The 19,001-nt window shown below is 46.6% G+C and overlaps 1 protein-coding gene and 1 non-coding gene across 8 annotated transcripts in view; one reads left to right on the forward strand and one right to left on the reverse strand.

Moving 5' to 3' along the window:
• Uvrag (UV radiation resistance associated gene) overlaps positions 1–19,001 on the reverse strand; it is a 254,426-nt gene that overhangs the window by 8,583 nt on the left and 226,842 nt on the right. For all 3 annotated transcript variants that reach the window (XM_006508349.3, XM_030243116.1, NM_178635.3), the window contains one exon: positions 11,168–11,259. In XM_006508349.3, the coding sequence (XP_006508412.1) occupies positions 11,168–11,259 (92 nt within the window). The remainder of the gene's footprint in view (positions 1–11,167; positions 11,260–19,001) is intronic.
• On the forward strand, positions 582–15,674 carry Gm8149. 5 transcript variants are annotated; one of them, XR_003946835.1, is made up of 5 exons: positions 582–689; positions 2,116–2,450; positions 3,272–9,315; positions 10,420–11,484; positions 14,833–15,674. It is a non-coding gene; the product is annotated as a predicted gene 8149 (transcript). The 5 variants fall into 5 exon arrangements; XR_003946836.1 differs by lacking the exon at positions 14,833–15,674 and adding an exon at positions 12,192–13,367; XR_003946837.1 differs by lacking the exon at positions 14,833–15,674 and adding an exon at positions 12,204–13,367.

Raw genomic sequence — 19,001 nt, forward strand, 5'->3', positions numbered from 1 at the left:
GTGCTAAAAAGCAATAATCGTTTCTCACCTTCTAAAAGATTACTGCTAAAATAATGCAGAGTAGTGACAGGGCTGTGCCCGGCGCCAAAAGCAGGTCGCCAAGGCGAGGCTGAGGTAGGATTACATCTTTTTGGCAGCTAAGAAATTATGACATAAAGTTAGTTTAAAACAAAACAAAACAACCTCCATACATTAGACGGCTATTCTCTTTTCAAAACGTAGCCAAGGGTGGGATTTATCTTTCTCCCCTCCCACTCTTTGATCAAGTGGAAGTCGGGGCCTCTGTGGAAGCCAAATTTAACAGCTAGATCTTATCTCCCAGGAGAGAGAGTGGGGTTAACAGGGTTAAGCAGGGGTCTCCTGCCCACAGGCGAGGGATCTAAGGGCCTCTCACCATTACCAGATAAGTGCAAGTGCTTAATCTTTGCCCTGGATGCTAACAAAAACTCCAAACAAAATAAAAATAGAAACAATCTTAGGCCCAAAGCACAGGCTGAAATGTGTGTCAGTGGCCACCTTCCCCTGGGCTCTGTTTAGGAGGATTTCTGCCAAAGTCTGACGAAAATAAGCAAACTATAAAAAGGCAGAGCCGAACATGGAGCCTTTAGATAGTCTCAACCGAGCAGTGATGGAAAGATGGATCTGGGGACGACAGAGCTCACAGGCAGAGGACAAAATAAGCAGCCAAGGTAATCAGTTCCCCAGGATGTGATGGGGTGGTCGGCCATCAAGCATCCTGGCCTGGGCAACGGGAGCCAGTTTAAGGGAGTAGGCCCTGCGCAGGTTAGGGACGGTGGTGGAGAGCATCTTGCCCGAGCCCCTCCTCAAAGCTGACCTCCTGGGATGGGAATACAGAGATTGTCCATGGGCCATGGGGAGGTCCTGGGATGGGTCAAGTCAGCTCCATCACCCATCAACTTTCACGTTAGGACATCAGGACAAATTAATATACTGAAATTTCAGTCAGGCATCAGACATTCAGGGGACTATAAAATGGTCTGCAGGAATAGACATAGCCCATCTTGATGTCATTTACGTGGTGTGTAAGTAACATCCTCCAAGAGCATGGAAAGAGGTCCAGGAATGACAGCTGGAGGTCCCGTGCCGAGTCTGCACAGCACTCGAGACCTGGGAATAGTAAACTGTTTATGCTGAAATCTGGGAGAGGAGAACCCTCTGCCATTTGCCAGGGAAGCCAGGGGAACAACAATCTCACAGAACCCAGCCTCAGAAGGAGCCCGGCAGGGAAATTAAAGCCCTGGCCTGAGAATGCTCTCAAAATTTAAAACCAGCCTTGGAAAGGAGCTAAAGGAAGCGTGAGACTCCAGAGGCCAATGACAGAAACTGTGAAATGAAGGTTTTGAAAGATATGCTAACGCTGAGCTACCATCAAGTTTCTAATAAAACCTGACATGATCTAAACCACAGGACTCAGCTGCCTGTTGCTCTAAAAGAAAACCAGATCACTCTGCCACCACAGAGAGGGGTGCTGCGGCCTTGGGCAGGATCCCCTGAGTTACAATTGGTCCCCAGTTAATCACTGCTCCATAGCAGACTGAGCACTCTAGGGGTCCTTTGGGGTCCGCTGAACTACTGAAGGGCACAGCACATACTTAGTAGCAGGATGATGAGCCAACACATTTATTCAACCTTGAGTATTCACTGAGTATCTACTACACACAGGCCAGGCACTAGACTTGGGATCTGACAGCAACTGGATAAAGCCACACTTCTGCTCTTATGGGGCTTATAGCTAGTGGTAGGGTCAGACATGCACCACAGAACCCAAGACACAAATGTAAAATGACTACCTCAGACATGTACCATGTAGGTGTGAACACAGGATAAGAGTCCATGATAGAGAAATAAACTGAAAAAGGTCAAGGTCTTCAGGGTCGATAGAAATTTTCACTAGCTGCAGACCAGAAGAGGGCACCAGATCTACTAGGGCTGGGTTTATAGGTGGTTGTGAGCCACCATCTGTACCTGGGAGTGCTGGAACTAGAACCCAGGTCCTCTGGAAGAACAGCAAGTACTCTTAGCTTGTGAGCCATCTCTCCAGTCCAGACCTTCTCTTTTTTTGTAAGCTGATTTTTCTCACATATTTTTTTACAGTAACAGCCGTTCAGCACAACGCGTTTTAGGCAAGGATCCCCACTCCCACACCCCCAGCACACAGTGATGGATCTGGGAAAGCAGGAAGGGCCCAGAGTGGCTGCAGAGACTGCAGGCTGTGCAGTGGAGGGGAGAGGGGAGACTTGCAGGGTCTGCCAAGCTGAATGCGGGCAGGGAAGGAGGAGGCCTGGTGGCTGGCTGAGAAGCTCCACGTGCTGAACAGAGAATACGGGCACACCATAGGCTTACGGCCCCGGCAACAGAGATACAGAAGCAAGCATGGGCAGAGTGTGCTGTGCAGAAGCAAGAGGCTCAGCAGAAGCGCTAAGAACAAGGTGAGGCGGAAGGGGGCCTAAGTCTGCACCTCTAGAAGCAGAACCCTGGTTTGTCATCTTTTTCCTTTGGCTCTAGTGGGGATTGTGTGTGGAAGGCAAATAAATGTTCTACTACTGAGCTCCAGACCCTGCCCAACTCTAGATTTATAATGAAGTTGAAGATGGAGAGTCTACGATAAGGCCAGGGTGCAGCCCGTGGGCTGGATGAAAACAGCAGGCAGTAATATCAGGATCTCCTTGCTGGAGCAGCAGGTGGAGGGTCCTGTGTGTCGAGCACACGTTATTCTAAACACAGCGTGAGAGGCTGTTTTAGATGAGGATTAAAGCTGGACTCCACACTGGCTCTGTTCACATCTCAGTGGTCTGACGGATGTGTCATCTGTGAGTGAGTTTGTCCCTCGGGCCCTTGACTTCTCCATTTGTAAGTTGGGAAAGTGTAAGTCTGGACTCCTGGGGTGTCAGGAGAGTGATGGAGGAGTTCCTGGCCTGGTAACCTCTGGTTGGCTGCACGGATACATACCTCAGGTACTCTCTCACTGGAGAGCTGCTGTACAGCAGCACAGAGAAGGCTCTCAGCAGAAACCCACAAGCTCACAAGCTAGGAGCTGTATTCTAAGCTGAGCTTAAACCCAGGGATTAATGATCAGTGGTCATTTTGGGGTTGGGTTAGCAAAGAGCTTATCAGTAAGCCTTCTTGAAATCTACTGTAATTATGAACCCTGGAGTCAGCTATCTGCTAGTCCTTGTTAGCATGTGATAGAGGCCACCTGAAAAATAGTGACCTTTCAAGTGACTTTTCTGTGAATTCTCTTCCCATTCAGTTAAACATAACTACCCTCAAAAACCGGACCCAAGTGCCACTTCTTTCTCGGAAGCTCCTCTGACCATGCCCATCTGAGCAATCTCTTGGCCACACCCCGACTGCAGGACTTCTGTCACCCAGCTTTGCACTGGTGCACATCTTGGAACCTGTATCTGCTACTTAGCCTGTGAGGCTCTGGAATAAAGAGATGCATAAAGAAGGTCCCTATCATTACCAGGTTTCCTGTAGCCATAACACCTCAGTGTGTGCTATGCACCTTACAGTGAGAAGGGAGCTAGCTGGACGCTCTGCAGAAGAGGCTCTATCTAATGGGCACCGTGGAGGACGTTAATCAGGGAAAGAAGGGAGGGAAGGAGAACATGTGAGTGAGAGCATGGAGATATTCATTCTCTCTCTCTCTCTCTCTCTCTCTCTCTCTCTCTCTCTCTCTCTCTCCCTCTCCCTCTCCCTCCCTCTCTCTCTCTCTCTGGAGGACAGAAAGCTAGAGAAGGAAGGGCGTTTAAGACTGAATAACATGCAACCTGTGTGTATCCAGGCCTTATATATAAAGCAAAGCGTACGTGGGGTCCCTGGCATTCTGCTTGAGCTTCAACTTTCCACTTTGCGATTTATCTCTGTATGGAGCTCACGGTGCATACAGTACCGTGTACCTGGGGCTTTCAATACGGCTGTTCCGATTTGAGATATGGCAATCCTAAGACATGCTAGATGTAAAGGAAGCTAAAATATTGTATTAGTCATTGTAAGGGTCTAGAGCAAAGACTCAGTGGTTAAGAGCACTTGTTGCCCTTTCAGAGGACTGGGTTTGGTTCCTAGTATTTACATGGCCGCTTAGAACACCTCAACTCCAGTTGCAGGGGACCCATTGCCCTCTTCTGGCCTCTCTGCAGGAACCAGGACATGTGGTGCACATAAGTATGCATACAGCCATGTAAATAAAGAAATCTTAAAAAAATAATTTTAAAGTAGTGAGTATATGTTGGTATTATCTTAGCTAGATAATTTGCATCTTACTTGAGTTAAATCAAATATGTTATTAAAAATGAACTTACCTGTTTCCTTTCGCCTGATAAAATGCAGCTGCCAGAAAACTGCTGCTTGCCTTTGCTGCTCATGCTGGTTACTCAGGCCTGACACAGACACAGGGGCCTTGACAACTGGCTGTCCTGACAGTGTTCCCATCTCAGTATTTGGTGGCTACTTTTCATACCGTCTACATTTTATTGAGTAGATATTACTTTATAATCAGGAGGAGCAAACAGAAATTAGACATAAACATGCAAAGCAAACATCTTCAATCTGGATCAGACTTGCAGGCGGAGGAGAAGGCAGCCCCAGTGAACAAAAAACTGTCACTGGCAGAGGTCTGCGCACAGAGGATGCTGGACAGCTGTTCTCCATCCTGACTGAAGACAGAAGAAAGCGGAAATGGGTGTTAACCGCAGGAGGGGGGCTGTGAGTTAAATATAGGGAAGAATTTCCTGAAGTGAGGGTGTTTAAACTCTGGAATGAGTTATGGAAGGAGCCTGTCTCCCCAACCCCCCCCCCCAAGGTCTTTTAAAGTCCCACAGATGCCCATATGCCTTGTGTGTTCCAGTCCAGGGGTAGGGAGATGGCCCATCAAGGCTATCTCAAGAGTAAAGAACTCCAGTAAAACTTCCTCTCTCATTACCTTTCCACAGGGCTCCACCCTTTGTATTAGGATGCCAGCCCAAGAGCCATACTCTCAAAAGCAGGCCGTGTGACACTTAAGTAGTACTCTTGAGACTTCAAAGACAATGTCACTTGATCTAAATTTAAAGACTATCATCAGCTAGCTGTGGTTTTAAGTCCCTTGGAGGTCACCTGCCAGAGCCCCTGCTCTGAATCTGGCACAGGCATGACTAAGGGAAAGGATGAGGGAAGATGTCTGTAAGATGGGAGGACTTCCAAGCTCTGACTGCTGTTGCGTAGTGGTGATTTTGAATGCACTGTTGCTTACTGTAGACAGACGTTTACTGAAACAGCTGAGCCTATGTGTGCCAACCTGTCATCCCAGCCCTTGAGTGGGAGGCGGGGGGCCAAGAGTTTAAGGCCGGCTTTGGCTACACCAGACCTGTATCAAACAACAAACAAATGCCCACCCTAAGTTCCAGAGTTCTTGGGTAAGGACCTTTTCCTACTATTTCTACTTAAAGCTGTTGAGCTCGATTCTCTTTCTTTGTAAAGGAAAAGAAGACTGTAGCATGTGGGAGCAGGGAGGATGAGGAGCAGGGAGGATGAGGAGCAGGGAGGATGAGGAGCAGGGAGGATGAGGAGCAGGGAAGATGAGGAGCAGGGAGGATGCAGAGCATGTGCAGCAAGGGTCTGGAGAGTCTGCCAGTGAAGAGAAGAGCCCCTTACCTACCGAGTCACAGCTACTGTGAGAGATTACTGTGTGAGAATGTCCTGCAAGGCATGCCCTTCAAAACATTCAATCTGTCACAGCTACTTCAGACTAGAAGCTAAACCAATGTGAACTAGGCCCAGACAGCATGAACTTTGTTTTTAAAATCTCCTTCATCTCTTGCACTGCACAAGATGCATAGGAGAAACTTGAGTTGTTAAATGCATGAAAATTTACTCCATTGGGTTTAAAAAAATTTTTTTTTACTCCATTGTTTTTTAAGATTTAATTCTGTGTATATGTGCATAAGTGAGTGCAGTACCTACAGAGGCCAGAAGAGGGCATCGGACCCCCCCTGGAGTTGGCTGGAGTTAACTGACACCTGTGAGTTGCCCAGTTTAGGTGCTGGCAGCTTTGCTTGGGACTTTTGGAAGAGTGGCAAACCCTCTTCACTCCTGAGCCATCTCTCTAGCCCAATTTATGGTTTTATATAGTTCTTTTTGGTTTATAACCCCTTTGGCAGATATATCTCATTTGTTCTACATATCTATGCTTGGGAAACAGGACTGGTTCTATTAATATCAATAAAAATAACTTGATATTTAAAAAATAATTTATGAAATTTAAGTGATACAGCAGAAACTGACATCCATGCCTTTTGACCCCCAAGCTGGGTTCTTTCTCTGCTGTATCACATTCTCTTGCATGAAGGTAATGGTGAATTTATGCTTTAAATTGGGCAGAAAAAGTAAAATTTAGAATAAAAATTTCCTTTATAAAGCACAACAGAGGGCTTTGAAATCATGTTTTTGTCAAGTGTTCACGGAAGACAAAGACTGCAGGCGAGTACGCTCTGCACCCTGGGTTCTCTTCCTGCTTCTTAGCTACAGAGCAGGGACTGAACAGAGGCCGGATTCCAGCATTCCAGTTCTCATGGGTTTTACAAAGCTTATGAGGTACCTGGGTAAGCTTCCCTCAGAACACTGCCAGCCTTGCCATGTATCATTCTACAAGACTCTGGATTTGACTTTGGGGGTGCCCTCAGGAAGGTAACAGGTGTCAGGACAATGGTGCCCAGTATCAGAGGGATGTAGAGGCAGGGAAGGCACAGAGGAGACATTAGCACGCATGTGACAAGAACTGTCCTCTGTGGCTGTCATGTGATTTGGTCAAGTCAACCGTAAGCCTCAGTTTTGAGCTGTGAACCACGATCGAGCCCTCGGCTCTCTCAGGACACATACAGAAAGGTTTTTAAGTAAATGGATTTTTAATAATAAGAATGTAGAAGCTACCAATATGTGCAGGTAAACAGATTGTAGAGTGCTTTTCTCTGGGTCTGCAGAAAGGTTTAGTTAAAGTTAACATTTTATACCATTAGTGTTTAAGAGAGTAAGCCACTGCATCAAACACAAGAACCACATGAATACCTATTTGTAAGCTAAAAAACCAAAATACCTGTAACAAAGAATGAATAATTTTTAAAAACAGATTCTATAACTATGACCTGCTACTCATTATCCATTCACACTAACTGCTAAGTGAGGCATGCAGGGCCTTTATTTAAATCTCAATGGCACCACCATCAGCCAGGTCCTGTCACCCTCAGTTCTGCCCAGAGACTGAGGTCAGAGGCGTTAGCATCAAACAGTCCGTGCTCTTTCCGTTGACTTGACTCTTACGCCACTTTGTAGTGGGAAGAGAACAGGAGAAAGGAATGACTTTAACAGAATAGGCAGGGTGACTTTAAGCAGAGCATTTGGGGATGGGGCTCTAAGCTGAAATTCTGCTCGACAAACTGGCATCACCTGGCAGCTCTAGCTGGGTTCCTGACACTAGGATGGGAAAGCAGGGGTCATCTGGGAAAGAGCTGTCAAAAACCAGTGAGAGCCACCCCCACACCACAGTGTGCATGAAGACAAAGGGCCACTTTAGAACTGCTCAGGTGGAGGGTGACAATATTAGTTAAGAATTTTGTAATATACAAGAAAAGTTACTTCATTAAAAGAGCCTTTATCACTGTCCTTTCTTTACAAAATCAAACAAAATAAGCTGTCATATAACCTGGATGTTTCCCCAAGGAATTCGATGCACCCATGGATCCTCCCTCCGCCAGCCTGCAATCCTCAACTCCAGCAGGCCAGACAGCAGCACCTCCATAGGACCTGTCTGCCAGTGGAAACCACTGCACAAGATGCTAAGTCTCCCCTGGGAGCTGAGACATTAAGAGTCTCTCCAAGGAGGAGCTGAGTTTGTTTGGCCTTTGCCCTAAGGAGCACAAGCTGGGGTAGGGTAGGGACCCCCAGTCTACAGAGGCTTAGGGAAATTCTCGGATTTCTTGAGGCTGAAACAGCTTGCTCCAGCTTTGTTTAGGCTTGTGGAGCCTGGCCTCCTGCGGTGGTCTTGACTTGGAATTATTGGGAGCACTCACTTTCCCAGTACTGTGTCTTGAAAACAGTGGCCCAGTTTTCATGAGAGACCAGAAAGTGGCCATTACTGCATGCTCCTGTTAACGCACCTCGATGGCTGGCACGGATGGGCACCGTGTAAACATTACGTTCAGGGCTTAATGGTTTTGCTATGCCAGTGCCAGGAGACCGAGATTCCCCTTTATTGCTGCAGGGTCACAGGTCAGTGGCACTCACAGTCATTTCATTTCTCTGTGCCTTACTTAGAACGAGTTGCTGAAAAGACTGTTGCAAGTGGGGAAGGGCAGGAGAAGGGCTTGAGGTGAGTGAGTATTTTGCGTAGCTTGTCTGTAAGCCTCTCAGAAGGCCCTACTATCTACAGCTGCAATAACTTGCTGTGCTCTTTCTGTGTCTCTGTCTTTCTCTGTGTCTCTGTCTCTCACACAGACACACAGACACACAGACACACACACACACACACACACACACACACACACACCCGGAGAATGGGACAAGTAGAACCAGGGAGGTGAGCTGCGCCAATCCTGCTGTTTGGATAAGAAAAGCCGGTGGCTAAGACAGGATGAGTAAGAGGGGTGGGGAGAGGAAGGCAGGAGTCAGAGGCTACACACACACTGACCAGGATAATTCAGGACAGTGACCTTTGAGGGTGGGACAGAGCTTAGTAGGCACATTGATAGAACACAGAATCAGATCAGAGTGAGTTTAGCAAGGACATAAATACTACAGAACACAACCAGTCCTGAAATCATTAGACATCAAAGCAGCGCTCCCCCGATGAGCAAACTCCACTGAGCTTCTGCTTACTTCTGTCAGACTGTTAAGACACGCCCTATCCCAGAAGAACTGCTCCAAAGAGCAGGAGGAGGAAAGGTCATCATGGGTCCTCATTCTAGTGGGAGGCTCTTACAAAACCAAAACCAGACACGGGAGATTCTTTTTCTTTTTTTGAGACAAGGTCTCATGTAGATGAAACCGGCCTCACTTTTTGGCTGAGGAAGATCTTCGACTTCCAATTCTCTCTCTGCCTTTACTCCTCAGTGCTGAGGTTACAGGCATACGCCGTGACATTTGGCAATCACACATTTGAGAGAGCCACCTGGGATATATGAAACTCGAGGAAGGACTGCTTCGCTTTACTCTCATGGTGAATGACAGTGGAATCCTGACCTGCCTCCATCTCATTTCTCAAGAGCTGGGATCACAGGCTCGTGCCATCACACCCAGCATGAGATGCCATCTTTATAATTGGTAAGACTCAATATCATCAAGCAACCAAATGACTCAAACAAAATTCCAAATCAATAAGCCTGGTGTTTTACAGAGCCCTGCGAGCGGCAACGGCATACGGGTTGGGACGGCTAAGCACATCGGCCTCAGGAGCCGCGTGGGGCTCTGTCCCACCACTTGCACTCTCTCGCTAGAGAACTTTTCTGTGGGTGATTTAGGGGCAGAATCTGACATCTTGGCTCAGCATTCCGTGGGCCCTGCCAGGGAGTCAGCTGACAGCTCTCTGCAGTGTGCTGAGGGCCTCCTCTGTAGGAGAGCTGGGCTAATGTTCTGAGTAAGTTTAATTTTGAGTGATGTCTTTGCAAACCCTTTTTATTACAGATCTAAAGCCACTTTTTCCAAGAGGCTTTATCAGTAATAAACCTGACATTTTGATTACACTAGTCTGTCTCTTATATCCTCGCTCTCAAATGGTTCCAAATGTCACGGGGGAAGAGGGATGCTGTTTATTGCACATCCTCAAGACGCGTCCAGACGTACAGCAATTACATCTTAGAATAATTAAGGAGGAGGCATGAGCCTCTGGAGAGAAGTTAAAGTCTGAGACAGAACAGGAAGTGTGGAAAAGACCATGGGTACTCGGGAGAGGTGGTGCTGTCTATCAGAGGGAAGGGAGCTCCCGCAGTAAGTGATGCGGGTTCGCTTGGTGCTTAGGATGGGGTCGACTCTTGGTGATGCGGCAGGCAGGGCTGCAGCTGCCTCGTTCCTGCTATCGTTAGTGGCTAGAGTTGGGTTACCTCCTGAATTCCATGCCTGGAAGGCCGGGCTGGAGCACTATACCACCCTCCAGAGAGCCTGGCTCAGAGTTACAGGGAAGGGGACACACACACATCTGCAGTTACTTTTGTCAACACAGGTATGGTTATTATTTTGCATTAAACTTTGATTCTTTGACCACATTTGGGCACTGGAGTCAATATCAAGATTTGACATTCTGAGCTAAGACTTGGTTAAGAGGGGATCTTTGTAAAGGAAGATGTCTAAAATCTGTCATTCTGAGGGTCATATGGGACAGAAATAAATGCCAGAGAGCAACCAGAGATGTCATTTTTTCATTATCCCCAGGGTCCGTCTTCACGGCACAAGAGAGAATGAAGCTGATACTAGACTTCCCACCTCGAACCTCATCCTCACAGCAAACTGCTAAGGATTAACTGCAGAGGTCAACATGAGGAAATCAAGTTTCAGAGAGGCCGGACTTCAAGCCCACACATTATACAAGAACATCTGGGCTCAGAAGCCAGAGCGACTTCTCAGAGACTGGCCACTGCCAGCTACCACCTTCTCAGGCTGATTCCCACTTACAAGATTTGCTAAGTCACCACCCACGCTCCAGGACACAAGCCTCGGGATCCCTGAATGGCGCGAGCACAGACTTTCCACTTCCTCAAGTCATGTGATTCACTTAATGCTAAGGCTGTAATCAGCAGCCCGCCTGCACGGGACAGCTCGTGGTGACCAAACATGAGGTACATTTTAGTAGCAACCCTGGGGCTCAGACTCTAACTCTGGCTGCTGGTCCTGGGGCTCCCGTTCTTTGCTTGTTCTTCTAGGAGTCAGACCGGCCTCACCTGCCTCAGTAGCACACTCTAGGGCTCCATTAGTACTTGCCTCTCACCCAGAGGGTGCTCTGCTGCCTTAGCCAGAGCAGAGGTTACGTTACACGTTGAGATGGCTGCCTTTTTATCTCTTTGGCTATCTCACGGCAGCAGAAAGCCGAGCAGGCAGGCACAGAGCAATGTGGGGGTCCGGCAAGCTTGGCAGGCGTGTTACCCACACCCGTGCTGTGGGAGTCAGGCAAGCAGATACTCACCACCTGACCATCAGTCCGTGCTCCATGAAGTTTTTCAGGTTAGGAAGAGTTTGCCTCAAGTCTGGAGTCCCCAGGCCATGCTGGTATCTCAGCTGCAACGAAAGAACGGAATTGAAAGATGTTTTGGCAGATGCTAGGCAATGCTCAGGACGGTGAACTCCTGAACGAGCAAACATTTAAGTGTACAAAGGCCACACCAACTACAGCCGAGGCACAGCATTTAATGGCTCTTCTTTACCATCACCTTACACCTTGAACTTGAAAACAATATGGCCAACCTTAGGCCTTCACCTACTCTTTTCCACTCCCAGATCTTGGTAAGTGTTTCTAACACCATAGACATAACTCATAGGAAATCTTCTATTTAAATCAGAAAAAGATTAATTTATTCTTATTGTATGTGTATGACTATATTGCCTGCACATATATAGGTGTGCCATGCGTGGCCTGGGCCCACAGAAGCCAGAAGAAGGGTATAGGAACTTTTGGAACTGCAGTTAGAGGGGGTTGTGAGCCACCATGTGGGTGCTGGAAACTGAACCTGGGTCCTTGGCAAGAGCAGTAAGTACTCTTAACCAGAGAACCACCTTCCCACCCCTCTTACTTTTAATTTTGTGTAAAGTGGTATTTCTGTGTATGTTTGCATAAGTGTAGTTGGGAGAGGATTTGGGTCCCTAGGAGCCACCCTACATGGGTGCTGAGACTCACACCCTGGTCTTTGCAAGAGCACTGCTACTCCTGAGCACTGAACCATTTTCTCTCCAGTCCCTCAAAAAAAAAATCAAATGACAGGTATTAGTGTCGCTGTTGACGGGAGCCGCACTCTAGGTTTCTCTACAACGCTCACTGTGTTTTGTGTGTGAGCGTGAGCGAGGGGGGGGGCTCTTGAGGTTTTATTGCTAGCAGCACAAAAATAAAAGAAAGAAAAAGTGAATTTAAGAGTTAGGTAAAACTTTACCAAAAGATTAATTTAATCCATGATCATCCAGCACTCAGTTGATTTTCTGAGTAATACTTAAAACAGTTTACTCTCTAGAACTGAGACTCTAAAGGAGACTCCTGTAACACAAGTGAGCGTCTAGGATGTTCTGAGTGAATACATCCATCAAATAAGAAGGCAGAAACATGCTGTTAGAACTAGAAGGTGCCCTGGCAAGGACTGAAGCCAGTGGGAAATTCCCCAGGACTCATCGGTGCACACAGAACCAGCGAGAGCCTGCTTTCCACAAGCTGTTCCTTCTATTGTATCCACTCCACTGACTGAAGAGAAAATTGGTAACAGCACTCGGGAGGTCAGGGGAAAAAATTCTCTTCCCTTCAAACCTAGCTTGGTGACCTAAATCACCTCCTGAGATTTGCTAGCCTTGAATTATAAGATCTACTCCATATTAAATGACATCATTCTTTGTATTAATATAAAAGCATTTTTTTCCATACATTGATAAAAGCAAAATGGCTGATATCCCAAAATGACATTCCTGGATTCATTGTTTCAATAAGAAGTGAAATTGTTTACACATGGCATGAAAATTTCACCTGTGATTCATACTGAAAAATATTAAATATTAAAAAAAGACCTATGCGGAATAGCATGAAACTGTGTGTCTCTGGGCCAACACACAGTCAGCTGCCTCTCGGGCTTCACAATGGACGGTGGGTGTTGAGTTGTTTTCAGAGACCACAGTGAAAAAATTCTCTTAAGTCTGATTTTAGGCAAAGAAATGAAAATGTGGGAACGCCAAGCCTCCACCGAGGCCTTAAGTGTTTGTAGCATTGCACTACTGTGCTGAGCTAGCACTTCAGAATTCAACAGGGCAGGGAGGCAATGGACTGCCGCCTTTACAGCCTCCATAAAGGAAGAAGCAAGGCTCACAAAGGAACACAGCATCTCCTTTGCTCAGACTGGAGCCTCTTGATTACAGCTCCGAGGTCGCCCACCACACGGGTCTGCAGTTTTCAGCAGAGAATACAGGAGAGATGTCTGTATTGTGGGGCTGGCTGACTGATCACTTTGCATACACACAGCCTTAGGTTTGGTCCCCAGCACCACGGGAACTGGGCATGGAAGCAGAGCCCTGTAATCCTGGCACTCAGGAGGTTGATGCAGGAGGACCAGAACTTGAGGGCCATCTTGGGCTATATACAGAGTTTAAGGTCAGCCTGGGATACATGAGACCTGGTCTCAAGGAAAAAAAAAAAAGGAGCTCCTATCATATATGTTTCTATATAAACTCTGCTTATTACTAAGTACTACCAAAGAAGTAGTCTAACGTGCCATTGGTTGCTAGTGAAAGAACCCCAATGCCTGGTCTCCAGATCAACTGCTTCTGCCTTTTCTCCCCCACTGCCATCTTCCTAAATGCTGCTGCTAACATTTCCCACTGCCACTCCCCTCAACCCCTTCAGCAGCACTCATGGTCCTGGGACAGGAGAATCCAATTGTCTTGCACTCCTTTTTTTTTTTTTTTTCCAAGACAGAGTTTCTCTGTGTATCCCTGGCTAGTCACTCTGTAGACCAGGCTGGCTCAAATTCACCAGAGATCCCCTGCCTCTGCCTCCTGAGTGCTGGGGTTAAAGGAGTGCGCCACCTGGTTCGCCATTTCTTCCACTCAATCTTACCCACTTTCATTAAATTCCAGAGTTTGCCCATACATACTTTCCTCTCATTGTCTTCAATACATTAATACTTTTTTTTTTTAAACAAAGTCTCATGTAGCCCAGGCTGCCCTGAAACTTGCTATGTAGCCCAGACTGGCCTTGTATCCCCAATTTCCTGTTTTTGTCTCCCATATGTTTGATTATAGGCATGTGCCACCATACCCAATTTCAGCATTCCATGTTTTTTCACCTTAAATCTGGGCCACACCTTCTGGTGGCAGCCCACATAGAGGACACGGAAGAAGGAAGCTCTTGCTTTTTGTCTGCTTGTCCTTGTTCATTCCGTTCTCTGGCATCACAGCCTATATCTCTTGGATTCTGACAGATACTGAAGACCAGCTGAGACACCCAGTCTCATGGACCAAACAACTATTTGATTCTTAGACTTTCTGTTGGGAGGGAGCCATTGCTGAACTAGCTGAACTACAGCCTGTAGGCCACTCTAATAAGTTCCATATTATATAATATATAATACTATATAGAATATGTATGGAATACACATACACACACAGAGACACACACCATTAGTTCTGTTTCTCTAGAGAATCTTGACAAATATGACGTGTCTCACTTCCAGAGAACAGGGCTTCTGAGGTCTGCTTTCAGAGCACCAGGGAGGTCCGGGCAGGAGGATCAGCAGTTAAAGCCAGGAAGACAAGTTTGAGCCAGGAGCTGTTTTCTCTTTGGGACCTTGCCTCGGTTCCATCAAAGCCCACCAAAGTCACTGACTACAAGCAGTACCACTTCCCTATATCTAGCTACTTCTGCCTCTCCCTACTGGGGAGGGGAAGGACAAGGAACCAGCAAATAGAATATCACTTTGGGTCTAACTGCCTCAAATTAGGTTCTGAAATAAACACCTTTTGTAACAAGTCTTCCTGGGCCACCACCCAGAGGCAGGGCAGTGAGTAGAATTTTGGTTTCAATTAGCCTGAAGTTCAGCTTCCTCTGATTGGTCTAGGATGTCATGGAAGCAATTAAGTCTTTCTGCACTTTGGTGGTTGTAGGTGACTGGGAGGAAAAGAGCATGCAGATCACACCGAGATGGGAACGGACAAGTGAGGTGCGGTTTCCCTGGATGAACTAACAAACAGCACTGTCTGGGCGCAAAAGAACAGCCTGGAGGAGGGAGCTGGCTGTACAGTCATGGAACAGACGGAAAGACAGCTAAAGCCGAGCACATGCAGACCGCAGCACCATCTACAGCTCTGCCAAATCCCAGGGCCTAGTTCCTTCCCCACCCTCCCTTTTTTGTATAAAATTACAGTGTGCCATCACATCCCGAGGCCTCTCCAGTGGCTGTGAGATTTACCAAGTGAGACAGGCTGACCTCCATGTTGGAGCTCCTAAGGGCTTGGGATGAACCGGTTTACACAGCGTGGGGAGGGAGTGCAGCTACATTAGCAGGTACCGCCCTCTGCAACTTCAGAGATGGAATTTGAAAATGAGTGTGAGTGTATTTCTGAGAGCTCTGCTCAGTGATTGTCCCCCTACTAAGCAGAGAATTCAGTTTTCATATCCAAGCACTCAGTCTGAGTTTTAATTTTTAAACACAACTTTTCTAGGTCAAGAAAGACTCTGGGGTTTAGGAATCATTTTGTCATTTAGGTTTTGGCAGAAGAGAAATTCACTTTAGACAACAAACACACACACACACACACACACACACACACACACACACACACACGCACATGTGCACGCGCGTGCACATGCGGCTAGTTATTGCATGGTTTATTAGCTCCACATGGGGCTTGAGCGGAGCTGCACGAGATGGCTGATACAAACCGTCTGTTACCGTGAGGGAATGTGGATTAATATGTGGCTTCAATAAAGGTTACTAAAAGATCAACACTTCGTGATGGGATTACAGTGAAGCTGACTACAAAGAGAACTGGTTTGCAGAAACTGAAAGCAAGAAATTAAAAATGTACATATGCATCAAAGACGTAACTTCAGAAGGCTTATGTAGTTAAAAATCTCTATAAGATTGTTTTCTAGTATTTCAACTCAAGACCAAATATTGGGGTCCCACTAACTTGAAAAGAGCTAGATCATGAGCTCTGAAAAGGGCCCTGCCATGTCCAAACCCGCCTTTCTAGAAGGAACTACAACTCATTCAAAGATGCGGATGGGCTGCTTTGAGAGTCTAGCATGGGCAGGCACGCTGCGTCTCAGAGTGAGTCTTGGCAACATACATCTCCAGGGAAAAGCATAAAAACTTGATTATGGGCCTCCTGGTTGCAAGAATGACCTAAATACTTTCCCAAGCCCATCTATAAACACATGCCAGTCTTTTCCACGATAGATGGGCTGTAATGTAAACACTTTACATAGCTAGGCCTGCCGCCCGGAGTTCTGAAGCCTCAGCATCTAGTCTAAGCATCCAGCACTAAGGGCTTCAGACACTCTCCAAGGCATACATCAGCTGCCCTCGAGAGCGGTGAAGCTAAGGCACTGAAAATGCCTTCCCACCTGTTTCTCACACGAGGGAGGGAGCTGTCCCACAGCAGGTCTGCCTCCACTCATTCATGAGATCTACACAGATTGTTGTATGTGGGAGTAGTTTAGGCTACTATTCTACTGTATGGCTACACACCCAACTACAACCCCAGACATTGATCTCAGTCTTGTATTTGCATACACACACACACACACACACACACACACACACAAAATAATAAGAAAAAAAAACTGTCACTATAAATTTGAGTATATAAGGAACAAAGGACATTTTCTAAATATACTCTCCACAAATAATATATCTGATCATTAATAGCAGTTAATTCAATAATCATCTAACAGTCTGTTTATGGTGATGTTCACCAAGGCAGAAATATTTGCATACATATATGCACATGAGCACCCATATATGTGGTAGGGAAATTTGGAAATAATTTGAAATTTAGAGATAAAGTTAAATCGCAGAATCTGAAGGGGCAACGGTAACATACACCTTTAAGCACAGTACTTGGGAGGCCGACGCAGATGAATGTCTATGAGTTCAAGGTCAGCCTTGTGTACAAATTAAGTTCCAGTATTGCCAAGGCTACACAGAGAAAACCTGTCTTGAAACAAATAACCAACCAACCAACCAACCAAACGCAACAAGAAAGACTCCTGTAGCATTGGAATTTGCACCCCAGGTTTGTGAGCCCCTGCCACTCTGAGCCTTAACCTTGAGTGAGGACGCCTGGATGGTTCATTTCCACCCTATGATCTGTGTGCCATGCAGCTTGTACATTTTCACTAATCTTCAAAACTGTCACACAAGACAGATAGTGTGAATTCAGCTCTATGCACAAGAACGGTTAAAAGGTAAGGGTGCAAATAAGAGAAGCTGGCACGTGTATTCAACTCTGAGAGTGGGCCCACAGCACTGCCTAGCTGCCGCGTGCTGGCTGGTGAGTGAGGATCGGCTGCCGTGTGCTGGCTGGCGAGTGAGGATCAGTTCCTGGGCTGCAGCATTTACAGGAGACCCAGTTCCTATCAAAGAAATGGACTCTGTCTATGACTTCTGTTTCCAACATTGATATCTCTACTCGGCTGCGGTTAAGTTGTACTATATACATCCAGTCTTCCAACATTTTACATTATAAATGACTTTCCCATAGTTTCTTTATTGTTCTATGCAGTTCTGAGGTCCCTCCAGTTTCTTTAGAGAACCTGGCAATCGAGTGCTTTAAAAGTGAGGGTTCTCTGGAATGCACTTTTCTCTCATTAATGGATTTTTTCCTCTAAAAATGTTAATTTTATTATAATGTAGCTACTTTTAAGTTGTTTTGAGGAAGTTCACTGACTTCACACGTGCCTACTGTTTAGTCTCTGGTTGATCATAAATAAACAGAGCTTCACAAACACTCCAAACAGCAAAGAGTGACACTGTTGTGAGTTGTTGTGGAATAATGTGAGTCATTGTTTGATCTGACAACTCATTAAGCAGAAAGCAGCTCACTGGACAAATATTTCTGTAGCCAGCTTCCTCTCACTATGATGACACTCCTGAGGCAATTAACATGCTGAGTAAATAGCTGTTTTGGCTAATGGTTTGGAGGTTCTGGTCTGTGATCAAGTGCACCCCACCCAGGCCCCTCCCCTTTGGGCCTCTGGTGAGGCAGCACATCAGGGTGGAAGTGTGGCCCATCAGTCAAGAAGCCCAAAGACACAAGAGGAACACACAAGTGTCCCATAGTCTCTTTCAAGGACTCGCCCTCAGTGATGTCCTACAAAGCCCCATTTTCCTTAAAGGTTCCCCATCAGGAGAGAGCAGAGATCCTTTAATTCATGGCTCAGCAGGGCATATACCCAGGAGAGCACAGCAGTACTCAACACGCTGCATGCAAGGTTCTAAGAGGATCACCAAATGGCAGCCATAAATACTCCCTGGAAAGGGTTACCTATTAAAGGAGGGTCAACTGAGTAAATCCGTAAGGAAAGGATGGCCCACCTTCCTTATCTGAATTTGAAGTGGACAGTAGCCTGCAAAATTGAAAACTCATCCCTGTCGCCTCTCCTCTCCAGGGTTACTTTATGTTTATAGCTAATAGAGATACCTCTGGGTCTAATCTAACCACAAACTTTCAGAAGCATCCTCCCTACCCCCAGCCCCGTCCGTTCCCTTGGTTGGCAGCAAAAGAGAAAGTCAGAGAAGCAGGAAGCAAGAGAAGGGCCTGATGGGACATTTTTGGCCAGAAGATGGAAGAGTCCTGTGAGTAGAATCATGGATGGTCTATAGGAGAAAAGGTGGCCCGGCTGACAGCCAGCAAGAAAATGGGACCCTTAGACCTACAGCTGAAAGGTAACTCTGCCAACAGCCTAAACAAGTTACAAGTGGATAATTCCCGGCAGCATTCCGGTAAGACCAAGCCAGCCTACCACCTTGATTTTGGCCCTGAAAGGCCCTGAGCAGAGAAGCCTGCAGAACCTATCCAGACTCCTGACACAGTCCGTGAGATACAAACGGGAGCTACTTAGGCTGCTAAGCTTATGAAACTTTTGATATGAAGCAAAAGAAAAGCAATACAGGTAGGCAAGATTACAGCTGTCCTTTACCGTCACGAGGCCAGGCCTGAGCAGTTGCTGACAGATTCAGGAGGACCAGTGAGAGCATCTGTGAGCACTGTATCTATCCAGCATGTCCAAGACGCTTCTCCCTATGACTCTGCCACGCACCAGGAAC

This window comes from Mus musculus, chromosome 7, assembly GCF_000001635.26.
Source record: "Mus musculus strain C57BL/6J chromosome 7, GRCm38.p6 C57BL/6J".
Classification (NCBI taxonomy): domain Eukaryota; kingdom Metazoa; phylum Chordata; class Mammalia; order Rodentia; family Muridae; genus Mus; species Mus musculus.